The sequence below is a fragment of the Podarcis muralis genome, chromosome Z (genome assembly GCF_964188315.1).
Source record: "Podarcis muralis chromosome Z, rPodMur119.hap1.1, whole genome shotgun sequence".
NCBI lineage: Eukaryota > Metazoa > Chordata > Lepidosauria > Squamata > Lacertidae > Podarcis > Podarcis muralis.
The window spans coordinates 1,507,623-1,525,084 of record NC_135673.1 but is presented as its reverse complement, the minus strand read 5'-3'; the positions used below and the strand labels follow the sequence as shown (position 1 = coordinate 1,525,084).

General features: G+C 46.5%; 1 protein-coding gene across 11 annotated transcripts in view; it reads right to left on the bottom strand.

Moving 5' to 3' along the window:
- Nucleotides 1-16,824, bottom strand: part of DENND1A (DENN domain containing 1A) — a 271,090-nt gene extending 254,266 nt beyond the window's left edge. For all 11 annotated transcript variants that reach the window (XM_028716002.2, XM_077922279.1, XM_028715997.2 and 8 more), the window contains exon 1: nucleotides 16,648-16,824. In XM_028716002.2, coding sequence (XP_028571835.2) covers nucleotides 16,648-16,664 — 17 coding nt within the window. In that variant the 5' untranslated portion in view covers nucleotides 16,665-16,824. The remainder of the gene's footprint in view (nucleotides 1-16,647) is intronic.
- Between the last annotated feature and the right edge of the window lie 638 nt (nucleotides 16,825-17,462).

The window sequence follows — 17,462 nt, the reverse complement described above, 5'->3', positions numbered from 1 at the left end:
CGTTCTGGAGGTCCGTTCTCTTAACCTGAAACTGTTCTTAACCTGAAGCACCACTTTAGCTAATGGGGCCTCCCGCTGCCGCTGCACGATTTCTGTTCTCATCCTGAAACAAAGTTCTTAACCTGAGGTACTATTTCTGGGTTAGTGGAGTCTGTAACCTGAAGCATCTGTAACCTGAGGTACCACTGTAACCACAATTCTCCAGGACAGCAGAAGCTTATTCCATTGCTGAATAGAGAAAAGTTGACCACACAAGTAATATATTTATGGGGTTTCATATTTTTAATTCCCAGAGACACCATTGCCTTGCCATTCCCCCCACATGATCGGGATGGCTGCTCATTCTCCTGAGTTTCCTTGGCCCGTATTTCAGGTTCCCATGGAAGGCAACTTGGTCACTTGTTCTCAAAAAGAGAGTGTCGTTAGGATGAGGGAAGAGAACCCAATATCAGTTAAGTCAGGCTGCACACATCCATCCTCCTTTCTGGGTCAATCCTACGTCTGCTTCCTTCAAGGCTCTCCTCAGGAGGTGTGTGTGTTGTTTTGGTTTTGGTGTTGTTGTTTTTTAAATACATAAATAAAAGGGGGGTGGAAGTACAAACTCCATAGGACTGGTTATATTACAGACTAGGCTGAACTCATGTCACAAATGCCAGTTAACAAGCAGTACTTCAGCGCATAGAAGGTGACACTACATTCAGAGCTGCAGTTCTGCAAAAAGCCCCCATTTGTTTTTGTCAAGTGCTGGGATAAAAGGGGGGTTTCAAAAAAACTAGGTTGTTGGTTAACAAAGAACATATTCTTATCCTCCACAAACTGACACCTCAGGAGAGAATTTGTTAAGTCCTGCTGAAACATCTTGTAATATTGGGGGCGTGGGAGGAGAGACAGGGAAACAGGGATCCTGAAATTTCAACACACACCGAATTACCAAAACACTCTCCTTTGGGAAACAGTGGTGGTTTATAGCTGGGGACATCTCAGAAGTGCCTGCCTCTACCCATGGGCATCTCCAGCTGAAGCAACACGGATGGTTGGTTGGTTGGTTAATTAGTTAATTAGTTAGTTAGTTAGTTAGTTAGTTACAGTCATACCTTGGATCCTGAACACCTTGGTACTTGGACATTTTGGCTCCCGAACACCACAAACCCAGAAGCGAGTGTTCCAGTTTGTGAACGTTCTTTGGAACCCAAACATCTGATGGGGCTTCCGCAGCTTCTGATTGGCTGCAGGAGCAATTAGAAGCTGCACTTTGGTTTCTGAACGTTTTGTAAGTCAAGCAGGCTTCCAGAATGGATTCCGTTCAACTTCCAAGGTACAACTGTAGTTCCATTTTGCTTTTATAGCCCACCTTTTTTATCCAAGGATCTCAAGGATCTCCTCATTTAACCCCCACAACTGTGCGGTAAGCTTTGGCTGAGAGGCAGTGACTAGCCCAAAGCTTCATGGCTGAGTGGGGATTCGAACTCTAGCCTCCCAAAGTCCTAGGTCCAACACCCCAACCACTGGACCAGGGCAGAAAGCACTATGGCAGGAGGGCTGTGGGACTCAACAACTGCTAGGCTGTTCCTTACATTTCAGTACAGTGGTACCTCTGGATGCAAACGGGATCTGTTCTGGAGCCCATTCGCATCCTGAAGCGAACACAACCTGTGTCTGCAGGTTGCGATTCGCCGCTTCCACACATGCGCGTGATGTCATTTTGAGCGTCTGCACATGCGCGAGCGGCGAAAGCCGGAAGTAACGCGCTCCGTTACTTCTGGTTCGCCACAGAGCATAACCTGAAAACGCTCAACCTGAAGCACATTTAACCTGAGGTATTACTGTACACTGGTTCCCAAACTCCGCCCCCCCCCAGTCAACTTGAAAGCTGATGAGGATCTCGGCAGACGGCTTAACAGATTTTTCTGCCTGTTGCAGGAAATGTTATGAGCTGTGCTAGATGCTGTGATTTTTAATTATATTCTTATTGCTTCTTTTATTTCTTACATATTCTTTTTTAGCATACAACTCTTATACAATAAATATAATATAAAGCAGTAACAATACAATTAAAAATCGATTATGAATAATTTGATGTATGTGCCCATCTTCAGTCACAAATCTAGACACATCACAGACCACCCGAAGTAAACTTACATAAAGCACAGTGGTACCTCTAGTTGCAGACACGATCCATTCCAGGGTGTGGTTCGCACCCCGAAAAGTCCACAACTAGAGCGGCGCTTCTACACAAGCGCACAGCGTGATAGAGTGCTTCTGTGTGCACACACACAGCGAAACCCGGGAGTATACACTTCCAGGTTTGCCGCGTTCGCAAGCCAAAAAGATGCAACATGAACCTAACACAACACAAGGTATGACTGTAGAAGTCATCCACAGAACAGTTTGGGAGCCCAGTTTTAGTATATACAGTGGTACCTGGGTTCTCAAACTTAATCCATTCCAGAAGTCCGTTCCGGAAGTCTGTTCCAAAACCAAAGCGTTCCAAAACCAAGGCACGTTTTCCCATACAAAGTAATGCAAAATGGATTAATCCGTTCCAGACTTTTAAAAACAACCCCTAAAACAGCAATTTAACATGAATTTTACTATCTAATGAGACCATTGATCCACAAAAAGGAAGCAATAAACAATGTACTGCAGTCACACAATCAATCCATCAGTAGCTGAACTGGGTTCCACACAGTCACAAAAACAAAAAAGAGCCGCAAAAACAAAAATGCAAAATAAATAGCAAAAACTGACAAAGCTCAGCATAACACTCAAAACGCAAGTGTGGCACTCAAAACAGAGCACGTTTGGCTTCTGAAAAAAGTTTGCAAACCAGAACACTTACTTCCAGGTTTGCAGTGTTTAGGTTCCAAGTTGTTTGAGTACCAAGGCATTTGAGAACCAATGTACCACTGTATTTCAAAATCCCAAGCTCAGTTTCAGTTTGGGTTTTAGAACCAGCCTCACATTTTAAGAAAGCAGCCCTCCACAGACCTTCAGGTACACCTGGGGGTTTTTTCAGGTCTGCCGACATGTAACTGTTATGAAGGAGGTGGAGAAGAGCAGGACACACCAAGGCGTATCAGATTCCCAAAGGTGCTACCCTCCATTTCTTAAAGTAGGCTTCATAACAGCACATTATGAAAAACAGGAAAATAAGCACAGCTCTGAAATTGCGTCAAATGAGTACCGAGTTTTCCCACAAACATGCATAACTCTTTCTGTAGAATATTTTAGTACACGAGACAGGCAGCCAAGCATACATGTGATGGTTCTGAAGTTTTGAAGAGCCTCTCCTACATTCCCTGAGCTTCCTGATCCTCCAAGTTAGTGTCCTACTGTGCCTTTTCAATTAGGCCTTGTAGGATTCATCTTCTTCCACTCAACAACCTTCTGCTTCTCTTGCGCTAATTGTCAACATTATGAGGCGGCCCTTCTCCTCAGCTACCATTATGTTCAGCCCTGATAAGGCATGGGGAAGGCTCACAAACAAGCAGCAAAAGGATTGTTTGAGGATAAATGATAAACAGAACACTCAAGAAGGGTAAACGCAAGAAGCAATGCTCTGAACTCACCCCCTTTGCGATCTGGCCCCTGCCGCCGCCACACACCCAAAATTAACAGTTTACCATTCAGGAAATGATGGTCCAGACAAGGGGGAAACAGATCCACACCCTGATGTAGATGGTGACAGCCTGGGCGGCATTGGGATTAGGGTGCTGCGTTAGATCCTGGGAAACCGGGGCTGAAATCCCCAGTCAGCCATGACACTACCTGGGTGACCCTGGGGGCCAGTCAGTTTTTCAGCCTAACCTACCTCACAGGGTTGTTCTGAGGACAACAGGGAGGAGGAGGAGGAGGAGGAGGACTGTGTACACCACCTTGAGCTCTTTGGAGGAAAGGTGGGAAATAAATGCAGTAAGTATGTACATATGTGCGTAAATAAATAAATACTGAACAAGACAGACCAATGATCTGCCTCCAAGTAAGGCAGCACCCTATGTCCCTACAAGAGCACTCACAAAGGACATCAGGCAAGGACCTCCCTGCTCTGGTGAGCAATGAATGAGCAACGAAAGGAGGACAAGCAGGCTTGTGCTGCTAATGATCCAAATTTTAAAAGGTGCATATCAGGGGTCAGCAAACTTTTTCCGCAGGGGACCGGTCCACTCTCCCTCAGACCTTCTCGAGGGCCAGACTATATTAAAAAATATATAAAAGAATTCCTATGCACACTGTGTCCTCCCCACACACACCCCAGACACAGCCGCCTTCTCGGTTTGCCGCCTGCCTCATTTGCTGAAGGGCTGGTGGCGGTGGCGCAAAAAGGGCTTCCTCCCCGCCCAGAGAAAGAAGGCACTGCGCATACCTCCCCAGGGGCTGCCGCCACCACCGTTGCTGCTGCTGCTTCTTGTGAATCGGGTAGGCAGAGCGAGCTCATCCGCTCCGCTCTCTGGCCCACAGGAGCACCAGGGCAGCAGTGGCCGTGGCGAGAGGAAGAGGCCGGCAGCAGACTATATATAAGGGTCTGGTGACTTCTGCTTCAGTGTATCTGAAGAAGTGTACATGCACACGAAAGCTTATATCAAGAACAAACTTAGTTGGTCTCTAAGGTGCTACTGGACTTTTTAATATATATTTCGACTGCGTCAGACCAACACGGCTACCTAACTGTAACTTTATTGTGTCATAAGCCTTCAAAGAACACAGCCCACTTCAGACACAATGCTCAGTGATTCTTACAGTCTAATCCTCAAATTTATTCAGAAGCCACACACACCCTCCATTGCAGGATACATGACACTGACTCACCTGTAAGTGTGCATAGGATTGCAAGCCTACATTCAGGTTAATCAAAGTAGAAACTTTGGGGAAAACCTTCTGTGCCAACTTTTAAATGCCTGGTGAAAACTGTTCAATTCTGCCAAGCCTACACGGGTAATTAAGAGGACATCCTTCCACCATGGTTTGCTGATGTCTCTTTTTAACTTTCTTTCTTTGTTTTTAGCTTATTTTTAACTTTTTGCATGCTTTTATCATATGGTTTTATGTGGGGGCTTTTCTGTAAACCCGCTTCAATATATTTTTACAATATAGCGATATACAAATATTTTAATAACTAATAGAAAAAATTGTTTTATCCTGAATCCTGAATAAATAATAAAGTCTACAGTATGGTGCTTCCAAAGCCTGTGGACAGAGACTTTTGGTGACGAAGCCTGAAACAACTGCACCCAAGTAGATTCTTGCCTATGAAACTTCAGCCAAAGAAAAGTTGTTGGTCTTTTAAGGCACCCTTGCATTTAGGGACTGGCCTGACAGCCACAGGAGACTGGGAAATGCATGAGGGCAAATGAGGCAGGCTGGTGGTGGAGGAGGAAGAAAGTGGTTGATCCATCCTCCGTGCCCAGCACAAAAGACCTCTCTTCCATGTCCAGTAATGAACTGCAGAAGGCTGCTCCAGGAGGGACGGGGGGTCAGCCCCCAGCAGGATAGTAAAAAGGGTTTGCAGACTAGTAACTTTTATGGGCTTATTTACAAGGCTGCTTTAAGGTGCCAAAGGAATCCTACATCTTGGTGACGGGGGTGGGAGGTGTAGTTCTTTACTTCTGCAACAAAAGCTCTAGGACAGGGAATTGAAATGGGCATCTTTCTTTCTAAACAATATCCATACTTTATTCAAATTTGGGGTTTAAAGGCTGTATAATGTTTGAAGCTTTACTAAAATTATATAACAGATTTTGCAGTAGATGGCTTTAAAAGAGAACTGAGCAAATTAATAGAAGATAAAGCTATCAGTGGCTGCTAGCCACAATTGTTATGTCCCCCCTTCACTGTCAGCAGCAGTGGGCTTCTAAATACCAAGTGCTGAGAACCACAAGTGGGGAGAGTTCTGTTGCAGTCACTCAGGGCCATTGGCCTGATCCAGCCATTGGTCTTCCAATGTTCTTTCTTATTCACCTTGTTTCATGCCATGCTTCCTGACACAGGAAGGCAGGCTAACCTAGTGAACTATCTGGACTTGCAGTTGGGTATCTTCTTCCAAATGCACCCTGAGCAGATATTGAAGAGTAATACAGTGGTACCTCGGCTTAAGAACTTAATTCGTTCTGGAGGTCTGTTCTTAACCTGAAGCACCACTTTAGCTAATGGGGCCTCCTGCTGCCACCGCGCCACCAGCGCACGCTTTCTGTTCTCATCCTGAAGCAAAGTTCTTAACCTGAAGCACTATTTCTGGGTTAGTGGAGTCTGTAACCTGAAGCGTATGTAACCTGAAGCGTATGTAACCCGAGGTACCACTGTACTGGCTATGGAACCAAGTATCAAATCTTAACAACATTCAAGTATGAATTTAGGACAGTGCTTCGATCCAAGGTACCCTTACACCAAACACAGAGCTAGAGAAAAACCAAGTTCTTAAGCACAAATCCTGCACTTAGTGAGGGGGGTTAGTTCATAAGAGCAAACATGAACAACCAGGCAGCTGGGATTCATTCAGTCTTAACTGAAAAGGGCTGTGTGTTGTAGCTCTAACTTCAGTCTTGTTGGGCTGCCTCTGATATTCACTGAATATTTTGAAACCCAGGTAAGACTGGAACCCAAATATTGCAGGTTCCCCAGCAACAGCAGACATAGGCAAGTGTTATTCTTTTTGAACCGATTAACACTCTCCCTTGAGAAGCTATGTGGAGCCTTCCTGGGTGACACCTGAAGTGAAAAAATAGGTCAATTTTGCTCAGCTCCTGCCACTATTGCCAGAAAAAGCAGCAGACTACAGTTACTCAGCAAGGAAGAGACAGAAAATGTTTTGGGAATGAAATGAAGAAGGACATGGTGGGAGAAGGAATGCTGACCGCGCTGAGCAGGACTGATGGGAAGTGGAATCCAGCAGAACCCGATTCCCTGGCTTCTACAAAGGGGAAAAATTCAGCTGCGGCACACTGTCAAGAAACAGTTCGTCTGCCATTTGCTTTTAATATACTTTGGCCCTCTAAAGCGCACTGTCATATATATTTAAAAATGCTGAGTTTGCTATCCATCTTTCAAAGCCTTGGCTGGGAACCTTGCTCAAACACTAGATTCTGGATTTCAGCAGCAATTCTATTCTTTGTTGATTTAAGTCTGGGGTGAAGAGCCTGTGGCCTTTGGGCCTAATGAGGCCTGTGCAGGTCCTACTTTGACCCACGAGACCCTTTACCCCAAGAGCAAACTCACCTGCTCCACACCTATCATCATATGTGATGTCAGGCACATAAGGAAAAGGGACAACTAGGAGCTAATAGTGAGCTCCTGGTTGTTTCTTTTCAGGTAGAGCTCAGTGACTGACTGCACCAATCAGCTGACAGAGCCACTGCACTAAGGCGTTCCTCAGTGGGAGCTTCCTAGAACAGCCCAGGGGGATCACTGTCAGTAGCTGATCAGCGCTATCAGAAACCTGTGCTTCTTGCATCTGGAGGCACAGTTTGGATCTGAACTGCACCTGCAACCTGAGTTTAAGAACATAAAAACAACCTACTAGATCAGGTCAACAGCTCATCTAGTCCAGCATCCTTTTTTCCACAGTGGTCAACTGGATGCCTGTGAGAAACCAGAGATCAGAACACGAGCACAAGAGCATTCTCCTCTTCTGTGGTTTCTAGCCATCGGCATTTGGAAGCTTTGCTGGCTCTAACTGTGGACAGAGCATATCCATTGTGGCCAGGAGCCACTCCTCCTCCTCCTCCATGAATTTGTGCAATCCTCTTTTAAAGCCATCCATGTTGGTGTCCATCCATCACTGCTTCCTGGGAGACCAAGTTCCATTGTTTGACTATGCCTTGCATGGACATGGACTCTCTTTTATCCGTCATGAAGCTTCCAACATTCAGCGTCATGGGATGTCCATTAGTTCTAGCGTTACAAGAGAGGAAGAAAAACTTTTCTCCATCCACTACCTCCATGCCATGCATAATTTTATAGACGTCTATCATGTTGCCTCTTGCTTGCCTTTTTAGTACAGAGTGTCTCCACCTGACTTTAGTTTAAAGGGACCTGCTATTACCTACAGTAAGAGCCCCTCTGAACTTTGGAAGGTGGGGAGGAGCACACAGGGGCAGAGTAATAAGGATCCAACGCCCACTCAGTATACTGCTTTCTAGGTGGACCTCCTGACAGCATGGTTTATATCGTATTATTAAAAGAGCATCAGTACGCTCGTAGCTACGGGGCCGCCTCTTCTGGTATGCCCCACGGAGGACCTTACAGTCTGCTAACAACAACACCTTGAAGATCCTGGGCCCCAGGGAAATTAGACTGGCCTCGACTAGAGCCAGGGCCTTTTTGGCCATGGCCCCGGCCTGGTGGAACGCTCTCCCACAAGAAACCAGGGCCCTGTGGGATTTGACATCTTTCTGCAAAACGGAGCTGTTCCGCCAGGCCTTCGGGCAGGATGCAGTTTGACTTACTTTCCTTTGTATAATACAAGCCCAAAGGAGGCCCCCAATTCGCTCACAGGTCCTTGTATGATCAGTGGAAACAGTTGGTCTTGGCAAGCACTAACCACTCTCAGTGTCAACCTGATAACTGCCACATGCCCAGACTTTAACTTGTCTGAATTAATTTTAAGATGCATTTTAATTACTTGATGTCTGTTTTTATGCATATTGTGTTGTTTTTGTGATGTTAGCCGCTCTGAGCCCAGCCTCGACCAGGGAGGGCGGGATACAAATAAAATTATTATTATTATTATTATTATTATTATTATTATTATTATTATTATTATTGGGACAGGTTTACTTAGGAGATCACTTTACCCCACGGATGCCCAAGCGACCGCTTCAGTCAGCAGAACTGGCACTTCTACAGGTATTTTCAGCATTTTTAATAACTCAATTTTTAGTGGGGCCACACCATCACCTGGAACTCCCTGCCTACTGAGACCAAGCAGGTGTCATCACTTTGTAGACTGCTTTGAGCTTTTTTACGAACAAATTGTGTATAAATTTTTTGAAATAAAATGAATGAAATTGCACAAAGCTGCAGATGGGAGAAAGAACCCCTTTTTTGCTTCCCCTCCCCTCTGCTCAAGGCAGGATGGTTCTTCAGAAGTCCCTGTGGTGCCAAACTGTGGAAGGGCTGGGTTACTGCTAACACATTATAATTCTGAGCATCCAAGATTCTTAAGGGATCTAGCGCAAGATGCTGTGAACAGCCGACTCTCATTACTAGCCCTCTCAAGTATCACCTGTTAATTTAAAGATTCTATTTACAAGCCTGGTCAGCTTTCATGGTTGTCTTTAAAGGCACAGCTGGACAGGCCCACGCTTCCCAGTGTTAAATTTAGGTTGAGTAAATAATTCACTGGCCACAGCATTCCTTGCTCTGGTCCAGCTCTCCTTTCTACAAGTTTATGCTGGAAACAAGGAAATAACTAAAGACCTGCAGTAAAATATGTCAAAATAAAGTGAGAATACACTCAGCCCCACCCACCCCGCTACCTTACTCAATGTAACCTGCAGTCCCAGCCCCCCCCCACTCTCATTCAGGGATCTCAGGCCCTCAGGAGTCGGGGTATGGGGGTGGTCTGTGTGCAAGGAGCTGAAGGTGAAAAGGGGGGGTGTAAGAGGGGGCCACAGAATAGGGGGAGGAGGAGTCACTGATATTGGGGGTGATCTGTATGTAAGGGGGAGTTGAGAAAAGCAGGGGAGGGGGGAAGGAAAAAGGGGGTTCAGATGAAAATGAAGATGCAAAGGAGTTTTTGCAAAAGAGGAGGTGGTCAGAGAATGGGGTCAAGATTAAAGTAGGGGTAACAAAAGGGTCAAAGGGATGCGGGTGGCGCTGTGGGTTAAACCACAGAGCCTAGGACTTGCCAATCAGAAGGTTGGCAGTTCAAATCCCCGCGACAGGGTGAGCTCCCATTGCTCGGTCCCTGCTCCTGCCAACCTAGCAGTTCGAAAGCATGTCAAAGTGTAAGTAGATAAATAGGTACCGCTCTGGCAGGAAGGTAAACGGTGTTTCCGTGCGCTGCTCTGGTTCGCCAGAAGTGGCTTAGTCCTGCTGGCCACATGACCCAGAAGCTGTACGCCAGCTCCCTCGGCCAATAAAGCGAGATGAGCGCCACAACCCCAGAGTCGCCCGCGACTGGACCTAATGGTCAGAGGGTCTGCAGGAATAGGAAGCAATGGTGGCTTTATAACTGGGCAGGAGTGATTAGTTGCAATGTGTGGAATGTGCAGGTTATCATGGGGTGGAGTGTTCACAGGGGGGTGCAGAAAAAGTGCTGTCCTCACCTGCCAACCCCCCCTCTCTCACGGATTCCTTCTCACAGGACAGTTGGTATTGAATGGCCTAAGGTGCGGAAAGGCGTAATCTGTTACCAATTTCACATTCTGAGATTTCACATATCTCTCGTAACAGTTTACATAGCCCTTGACCTCTCAATCCAAATATCTTGTTTTAATTGCTTCATTGTTTTAATGAGATTGTTTTATTGCATATTTTAATTACTGATATTATAGTTGAATGTTTGTGTAACTAGTTTTTATACTTTGTAAACCACTTAGAAGCCTATTTTGGCATTGAGCAGTATCTAAATTAACATAAAAAACCCAACAGCATAGCATTTCCAAACTACCCTCTTTTCCAGAGATGAACATCTCACTCTGCCCATTGCTAAACATTATATTCTCACAAGCTATGCTACATTTTACTGCTCTGATGTGGCTTCCTCCTTCTCCCCACCACAGTTGAAAACAAATTGAGCAATATCCAAGGAAACAAATGACCCACCCATGTATTTTTTCAGAATAAGAAAAAGCGTTCAGTCTTCCCTCAGTGTGCCCTTGCTTAGCCACAGATCCTGTACTTCCTGTTCAACTTTATTTCTTAACAAAAATCAGTTAGCAGCACAAACCTGGCTTAAGGGCACTTGCCCAAATTAACCTGTATCAATTCACCATGCTGCTCCATTAGCACCTCAGATGCCTTGGCAACAGACCCCCCCCCCCCCCAATATACAGGTCCTGGGGGTGGAACCACACTCTTAATGCCAAAGAATTCTAAGGAAAAACCATCTTCCGCAGAAACTGCTGCTTGCCTTCTATCCCTGTGCCATTGAGAACGTGCTCACTTATGGCTTATGTGTGTGGTACGGAAGCTGTACTACCCAGGACAGGATGGGGTTGTGCAGAGTTGTTAAGGCAGCAGAGAGCATTGTTGGCTGCCCACTCTCCACCTTAGAGCAGATTTATGCCACAAGGTGCCATAGGAAGGCACTGGACATAGTAAAAGATCCATCGCATCCTGGTCACTGTCTCTTCGAGCTCCTGCCGTCGGGACGGAGATACAGGACGATGAAGACAAGAACGAGCCGTCTTAAGAACAGCTTCTTCTCAAGAGCGATCTCGGCCCTGAATGGGAAGCCTGGACTTGGAAAGTCATCTAATCTTCCTTGCTGTATTATACTGTATTGTTTTAATTAGTGTTTTTATGGAGCAGTCAAGTAATTTCGTTGTCCCCGAGAGGGGGTAATGACAATAAAGATATTATTATTATTATTATTATTATTATTATTATTATTATTATTATTATTAAAGTCGAAGTGCTCAAGTCACAGCAGATGGACAGTGCACGTCAGGAAGAGCGAGCAGGTTGGCAAATAACCCAAGCTGCACTGCAGGGATGAGATATGGATCTGAATCTTCAGGGTAGCCAGGCCACGCAACAAATTTAAACTGAAGTTACAGTACGACCCAATACATCAGTCTTCAACTAGCAAGGGCCCTCCAGATGCTATGGGCTACAATTCCCATCAGCACCAGCATAAATGATGGCAATGCTCCCTCGTCATATAATGATGCTAGCTAGGGATGATGGGATTTGTAGTCAAAAAATCTAGAAGGTGCCAGGTTGGAGGGGGTCGCACTTCATTATAGTAGCTCACAAATATGCAGCAAAGTTGCGCTCCACTGTGCACACGAAGGTGAAAAGGCAGTGCCAATTCAGAATGTAGAGGTTTGTCTCCTAGTTGCTGCCTGGGGCAGGAATAGCCCAACATGAGACCCTCCAGATACTGGCTACTAGTTACGATGGCAATGGTAGCTCCTATATTAGAGGCATTGTGCCTCCAAACACCACTTGCTGCAGATCATGAAGGGCAGAGCTCGTGTCCTGCTTGAAGCTTCCCATAAGAACACATAAGAACCACCATGAGAACACAAAACTGCACAAAATGGGCCCTTGGTCTGATTCACAGGGGCTCTTCTTAGGTTCTCGTGTTGTTGGGCTCCAGCTTATTTAAGTTCCATGCAACATGGACAACAGTCAGGGACAATGAAAGGTGTAGTCTAGCAGCATCCAGAGAGCACCACATTGGCTAACCCTGGTCTGGGGACTCATATCCGCCCCCCTCTGATTCAGCACCCAGGACTTAACCAGAAAAACAGGATCTTGGATCTCAGCAATTCTCTGAAATCAAAACTCAATGACTCCTTCTCTCAAACTTCTGCTCATCTGCCCTGCTAAATGATCCTTTCTTTGAGTTCCTCTTGAGAGAAGAAATTCTGAACTTGCCAGGACTCCGAAGACACAGAGAAATTAGGTTTAGGGGCCTCTGAAAAACCACCTCCAGGTAGCAAAAGCGAAAGAGAATCAAAGAGAAGCCAAAGGAACAACACTCTGACACATGGAACAACATAGGCTGTTCAAATCACCAAAAACTTACATTTTTCAGGCAATTCTATTATTCCCAGCTTTAAGTAGCCCAAGTTAGTCAACCCATAAAATTTGCTTAAGCTATTTATAATCCTCAGTATCCTGACACAGTGAAATTTAATATGGGTCTCATGTCTTAGTCAGTCCCAGAGTTCTCATAGCCCTTAAGTGTTAATAAATCGGGGGGGGTCTGAACACAAGTGGAGGGAGTAAGTGGTTCTGTGAGGCTGAGCAGAAACTCAGGCTCCCAGTTGCCTTATTAACACTTTTTGTTTCCCTTTGCAATCTAAAAAACAAGTGTGTTGGGGGTAATTTACCGAAAGATTTTTGGCCCCTGGCAGAGCACAAGTGCCAGTTCTTACTGTTTGAGGATCTTCCGCATTTTACAGTCATTCTCAGCAAGAACATCTCCTTGCCTCTGGTTTCTGGACAATCATTAACTGCCCATCCAGAAGCGACCTCTCTACACAGTAAAGAGTGGAAAGCTTGTTTTTTTCCTCGAAAGATTGGAGATACAAAGGAAGTCGCACGATCCCTCTGTCACTGAACAGAACTTGGATTGGAGTAACCTATGTAAGATTCCAAGATTCACAGACGCTCTTCCAGAGATTTTCCAGTGGCTACAGAATGGCCGGACTTTATCTATGTGGTTGAAAATTACAGAAAACCACTTCACAGTGTGGTTTCAAACTTCCTAATCCAGCCAAGATATTTCTAGGAGGAGTGAGTCCACAGCATTATAATGGATTATAAACACTCACTTCTCCCCTGTACCAAAAGGCATATTTTCTGACCCCTACTATATTTGTTTAGGACACAGGCGGTTTCTAAAGACAGCCAATCTACAAACCTTTTATAGCTTTCAAGGTCAAGCTACGACCACAAGAGCAACCAGGGAACTATGATACTGGCAGCACAGACTGTAAATTCTTGTTATGACCGAAGAAAAGTCCACTAGCTAAGGAACCGATTGTCTAACACTGCCCCAGCTACTATTTCTGGGTAGATTTCCAATATTGTCCCACAGAGAGTGCCTGATGAAACTATTTGCCCTAGGAACTTTCCTGACCTGCTCAGTTATGTTAATGGAGAGAAATGTAGGTGTGTGCAGGTATACACAGGTGTACACGCAATTTCCCATATATAGCAGAACAGATGCAATAGTCCCCAAAGATGTTACCTTTCTTTTTTGTGATTTTCAGCCCACTGCTAACACAGGGAACATGCTGTCTACACCAAGCAGATCTCGAGAGGGCGGACTGCTATGAAATTCAGCAACTAATATAAATGGCACAAACTTCTAGACCTGCTTTCCTGCCGCTGATGCCACCCAGATGTTTGGACTACATCAACCCCAGCCAGCACAGATGTGCTGGTAAGGATTAATAAATGCTGTAGTCAAAAGCAGTTGAAGTGCACCAAGTAAGAGAAGGCTGCTCAAGACCAGAGTCAATCAATTCGAACTAATTTCCCAGCAACAGCTAATAGCGCATGAATCTTGGAAACTGATTGGCAGAAGACAAGCCCAAGCCTGCACTTTAATAAGAGTATCCCATTTTTGTTCCTACAAACAGCCATGGCTACTTCCAGGTCAATTTCATCTGATCACTCTGAGGCTGGATAAACCATCTGGCTGCTCCAGACAACTCAAGCCAAGCTGGAGAAGTAAAGCTGTAAGCTGTAGATAAAAATTTTCTCCCAGCTCCCATTTTTGCAAAAGCAATTTATCAAAGCCAGCAGCATCAAACTTCCAGACAGTGGCTGCACACACAGCCAGAGAAAGTCCTGCAAGATCCTAGGTGTATGTGGAAGTCTCAAGGATCCTGAAGACCAGAACACCAGCAATTTTCTCTCCCCTCCGCTCATCCAAACCCTATGGAGGTTAGGAGGAAGAGCCCACCCAATGAAGATTAGCTGGGTGAGAATGAGAAACAGGTCGTTCTGCTAAAGCAGCTCCTTCCCCCACTTTCTTGCCTGCTGCTGAAGCCTATGTCACCTGAACGCTAGCAGAAGCCACTTTTGCCACCCTTCTGGTGTCACCTTTTCTCTTCTTTCAAAACCATCCATTTGTGCAAATGCTCAGAATGTGACAGGAGTCTTGCCCGGGGCAATGAAGCTCCTTGACCAGCCAAGCTTGCCCCGCTCCTGCCTCTTCAGGGCTTGTTGGCATGAAAGAAGAAATGCAGGAGGGGCAGGAACACAAAGACATATCCCCGTTCAACTCAGTGAAGGTTGTGCAGCACCTCAGGTGCGCCACATGCACTTCCCACGAAACACTTTAAACAAGGGGGTGGGGAGCGCAGCATCTGGAACTTTGGAAGAAAGACAGACATCTGCATCAGCCGCTGCTTTGCAACTTGAATTTAAGACACAAACATGTGTAAACACAACTAAGCAGGTAAAACCACCAAATTCTGAAAGAGTTATCTCTAATGCTAACTCCAAAAAACGGTACTCCCTATTTATCTATTAGCAGAAAGAATATTTTATCTCTGCTGATCATGCGTATGTCTACACATACATAAAGAAAAAAGATTCGGGTAGGTAGCCGTGTTGGTCTGATGCAGTCGAAATATATAAAAAAATTGTCCAGTAGCAGCTTAGAGACCAACTAAGTTAGTTCTGGTTATAAGCTTTCGTGTGCATGCACACTTCTTCAGATACACTGAAACGGAAGTCACCAGACCCATATATATAGTGGGAGGGTGGGGTGGGGTTTTTCTCAGGAGGGTAGGTGGGAGATGGGTGATTGACTCAATGGGTATGGTCAACCTGTGGAGGCCTGTTAATGACTGCAATTAGTCCTACAGGAAAAAGCAAGGGGTAGTATGCAGATGACCAAAAATAGCTTTAGCAGTGTAAACAGGTTCACCATACCCATTGAGTCAATCACCCACCTCCTACCACCCTTCTGGGAAAAACCCCACTCCATGCTCCCACTATATATATGGGTCTGGTGACTTCTGTTTCAGTGTATCTGAAGAAGTGTGCATGCACACGAAAGCTTATATCAACAAACAACTTAGTTGGTCTCTAAGGTGCTACTGGACAATTTGTTTAAATTTTTTGTTTATAAAGAAAACATTCCTTCATATTTAACAAAACATGGTGGGATGGGAGGAAGCGGTGCAGTCACACACATATACCCAAAAACACATTTCTGACTCTCTACACACTTTCAAAGAGGAGGAGAAGCCTGCCTGTCTCCTCTTCCTACACATTATGGATGCTTCTCTCTTTACAAACACGGAGAAAGACGTCTCCTAAAGCAAGATGCAAGTGAGAAAAACCACAGATATTTGCGGTGCCCTGGGTCACTCATTGCATGAGGAGTTGCCTAAATAGGACACCTAGAAAGACAGGGCAGGGTGGAGACCCTGAAATAAATAGGTTTTCTGAGGTTTTCTTCAAGAGGGCAGGTGCACTTAAACATGACCCCCCCCCCCCGCACACTGCTGCTTCGGTGTGGGTACCTCTCGCCCATTAAGTGGGTTGCCCAGGAAGGGGAGAGAAGACCCCCTCCCCCCCACCCCACACACTCTCACCGTTATAGCTATATAATACACATATACACCCACGTTGCCCCCAGGGGAACACACTCCCAGGGGGAGGGGCTGCTCCCACGCTGAGGGGGGCTTCTCCTCAGTCACTCCGGGGGAGAATTATTATTATTATGACGGTATTGGTATTACTCCTCCTCCTCAAAAGGGGGTTCTGAGTTTTCCTTCCAGAGGGTCGCTGGACTCCCACGCCAACCCACCTGCCCCCTGCTGCGAGCGCCCCTCGCCCATTATGTGGGTTTCCCAAGACCCCCCCCCGCCCCGCTATAGCGCATAGAGAGACAGACAGACAGACAGACAGACAGAGGGATGGGTCTCTCTCTCGCGCGCGCGCACCCTGCCCCTCCCCCACCCAGGGGCGCGCTCCCGTCCTGGGGGGCTCCTGCTCCTCCTCCTCACTCACTTAATGCGGGACCCCATGGTCTGTGAGGGGCCGCATGGGCCCCGGGCAAGGCGGGCGGTGGGACTTCCGGGGTCTGGCCGGGCTCGGTCACTCCATCCCGCCCGGGCGCCGGGCTGAGTCCGGAGCGCGACCGGCCGACGGACCGAGGCGAGCAGGCGGGCGAGCAGGGAGGGGGCGGCGGGCCGGATGCGCTTTGGCGCGGGGCACGCCGGGAGTTGTAGTCCCGCCATGCCGGAAGCCGGAGGCCAACCCGCCTCGCCTCCTTTTCAAGCGGCGGAGGCCGGCGCGGCTCGTGTGCCATTGGCCCCGCGGGGACGAGGCCCGGCGCGCAAGCGTCCCCCTGAGCATGGGCAAAGTGCGCTTAGGTTCCCCGGGCGCATTTCAAGGGTACGCAGCACCAGCAGCTTCCCCCTCCGACCCCCCAAATAAATAAATAAATAAATAAGGAATTGTGGTCCTGGCTGTAACAACTTCGTGGTGAGCGCAGGCACCTTTTCCCCCTAAAAACAAAAAAGAGTACTGCTTATAATAACAACTCCCGCTCTGCCGCTAAATAAACTACCCCGTTCTGATGCTTCTCCAGCCCATAATAATGAGTTTGACCTCGCCATAACCAGAAACAATCCCAAGTCAAGGATTCTGTGTGTTGACGCCCGCTTCGCCTGCGCGCAAGCGTTCCCCTGAGCATGTGCAAAGTGCGCTTAGGTTCCCCGGGCGTATTCAAGGGTACGCAGCACCATCAGCTGCCCACCCCACCCCCCAAATAAATAAATAAATAAGAAAAGCCTCTGAGGACGTGCAGAAAAATCGGAGAT